The 2562-nt window shown below is 59.3% G+C and overlaps 1 protein-coding gene across 1 annotated transcript in view; it reads left to right on the top strand.

Moving 5' to 3' along the window:
• Positions 1–81: 81 nt before the first annotated feature.
• LOC113203848 (H2.0-like homeobox protein) overlaps positions 82–2562 on the top strand; it is a 9666-nt gene continuing 7185 nt past the window's right edge. The window contains exon 1 of the mRNA XM_026418750.2: positions 82–994. Coding sequence (XP_026274535.2) covers positions 280–994 — 715 coding nt within the window. The 5' untranslated portion in view covers positions 82–279. The remainder of the gene's footprint in view (positions 995–2562) is intronic.

Genomic DNA, 2562 nt, shown 5'->3' with positions numbered 1-2562 from the left:
TCCCCCGCCCCACCACGCCCATCCAAGCCAAACATGATCGTGGGGTATCGGCTCCTGGCTCACTCACTCGCTCACCCTCGAGGAGCCAGTGGTACGCGGTCCGGTAGAGCAGCGCGGCCAGCGGGGCAGCGTCCAAACGTGCGGCGGCGGCGCGTGTGCGAGCGTCCCTGTGCGTGTGTGTGTGTCTGTGCATCAGTGATTGTGCCGACGGTACGGCGGCAGTGGAGTGCAACATTTGTGCAACCGATGTGTGCGATGTGAGTGCAGAAGTGAACGTGGATGTGGACGCTGCTGGTGGCGCAGTGCTGTGGCATGATGACCATGGACAGCCTCCAGTACGACCTGAGCCGCGGGCCGCGAGGGGCGAGCTGGGGGTGTCCGTCGCCTTCCTCGCCGTCCTCGCCGTCGGGGGCCCTCGCCGGCTTCGGGAGGCCCCCGCGAGGTGTGTCCGTCATCCGGAGCCCCCACGCCCCCCAGGCCGAGCTGACCGGCCGCCCCAAGTCGCGATCGCGCTCGCGATCACCGAGCCGGCTGTCGACACTGTCGCCCCTCAGCACCGGGAGCGTGTCCTCCGACTGCAGCCAGGACAGGCTGGACAGGCGGGGCGGGCCGCCGCTCGAGCCTCCGCTGGCGACCCTGGGCGTGCTCGGCTACCCGTACCCGTACGCCGCCTACCCGTTCGAGGCCTCCTCGCCGACGTCCCCCGGGCTGTCGGCGCGCGCCTCGCAGCCAGCACCGCCGGCGCCGCTCCCCGGGGGCGACCCCCTGGACGCGCTGGCGGACCTGTACGCGCCCCTGCACTACCCCTTCTCGTACCCGCTGCGACCCGGCGCCCTGCGGCAGTGGCTGCCGTGGCGCGGGCTGGCCGCCTCCGCCGCCCCGCTGTGCGCCGCCTCCGTGCCCGTGTCGGCCGCGGGGGGCGCCCCGGCCGCCCTCAAGTTCGGCATGGACCGCATCCTGTCGGCGGAGGGGTGCGGCCCGAGCAGCAGGAGAGGTGAGTGGCTAGTCTGACAGCGTGGCGCAGTCCGGTGGAGTCTGCCGGTCATTTTAAATTCGAATACAAATCAGCACCTCAGCACCAAAACACCGCATCTATTGACAACAACTAGAGCAGGTGGTCGGTCGATGAGGACTTGCAAATCGCAATGGTCGCTGGCAGCCCTGCACTGTAGCGCTGCACTCGTGCACCGTTCCCCTCCGCTAACTAAGTCAGCCGATTGTCGCGGAATGTCGCAGTGCACTTCCACCGCCACATTGTCGTACGCTGATGAGATGGGCGCCAATGAAACTTTTCCGCGTAGAGCGGCGGCGGCGGCGGTCGGAACTTGCTCGTCATGTCATACAGCCCCTGCCCGCCCCACCCCGCCCCGCCTCGTCCCGCTTCCTCGAGTCGATGACCAATGACCAACGGTCCCCTGATAGTTTAGCGACTGTTAGAATTTAGAACGCGCGCTAGTTTATTCATTCGCCACGCTCTGCTGCACTGTGAAGAGGACCCCAAGGGAACCGAAAGGGAACCGAGCCGGGGGCGACCTTTGACCTTTACCCTGTGCCGCCCGCTCTGCCCCCGCCCGCGGCCTTCCGCAAGGTCCTTCAAAAGCGGGACGGGACACGTGCCACGCATACCAGCACGACCCACCCCAATTGAGTGACTCCCACTTTGTGTACCAAGCGAAACCTGGAAAGAAGACCACGCGCACGCCGCACGCTTAAAAGTCTACAGCGATTTTAAAGTGGTCACGTGACTTCGTCGAACTGCCACTGTCTCTACTACGCGGGGGACACCTGAGGGCAAGGGGTGGAGGGCACGCGGTTTTAGGTCCGGCTGACATGGGGGCGATGTGTTGTATGTGACTCAGGGTTTTCGTACACCCCATTGTCTACCCTTCAAGCGGCTTCTTAAAAGGGGATACAGGTGTAAAATTTCCGAATCGGTTCAAACTTTGTAGTTTTCATTTTTGAATGAATACTTGGGGATTACCGATAAAAGTTCGTGCCCAATTTGATATTCTGGTTATAGGGGGTAAGACCAATTTCTCAAAAAAAAAAATGACTAAAAATCAATTTTGGGGGGTGAAATTCTAAATGTATCCCCATTTTGTATTTGGGTATGTCAGGGAGGTCAGTTTGTATTTGGGCTGAATACAAATTGAGGATAAATTTTGGATTTCCCGAAAAAAATGAATTTTAGTAATTTTTTGATAAATTTGTGTTACCCCTATAACCAAAATATCAAACTGGGTACGAACTTTAATTGGCAATCCTTGAGTATACATGTCAAAAATGAAACCACCACAGTTTGAACCGATTCGTGAAATGACACTTGTGTGACTCCCTCTGTTAGTGTGACAGTGACAGGGGGGGGGGGGGAGTACTGACACTGTTGCCCCCTACTGCGCCAATGAGGAAGTTGCCCGATAAGAGGAACAAGAAGAAGGTAGCACTGAGGAGGTGGCGTGGCGTAGCGCCGTCCCTAAACAAAGCAGAAGATGAGCGACAGTCTAGCAGAGGTTAGGATGCATGTCGTTAGATTTCAAGCAGTTTAGAAGGGGCCTATGCATC

This window comes from Frankliniella occidentalis, unplaced genomic scaffold, assembly GCF_000697945.3.
Source record: "Frankliniella occidentalis isolate FOCC.00 unplaced genomic scaffold, Focc_3.1 Scaffold8, whole genome shotgun sequence".
Taxonomy (NCBI): Eukaryota; Metazoa; Arthropoda; class Insecta; order Thysanoptera; family Thripidae; genus Frankliniella; species Frankliniella occidentalis.
This window is presented reverse-complemented; position numbering and strand designations above follow the sequence as displayed.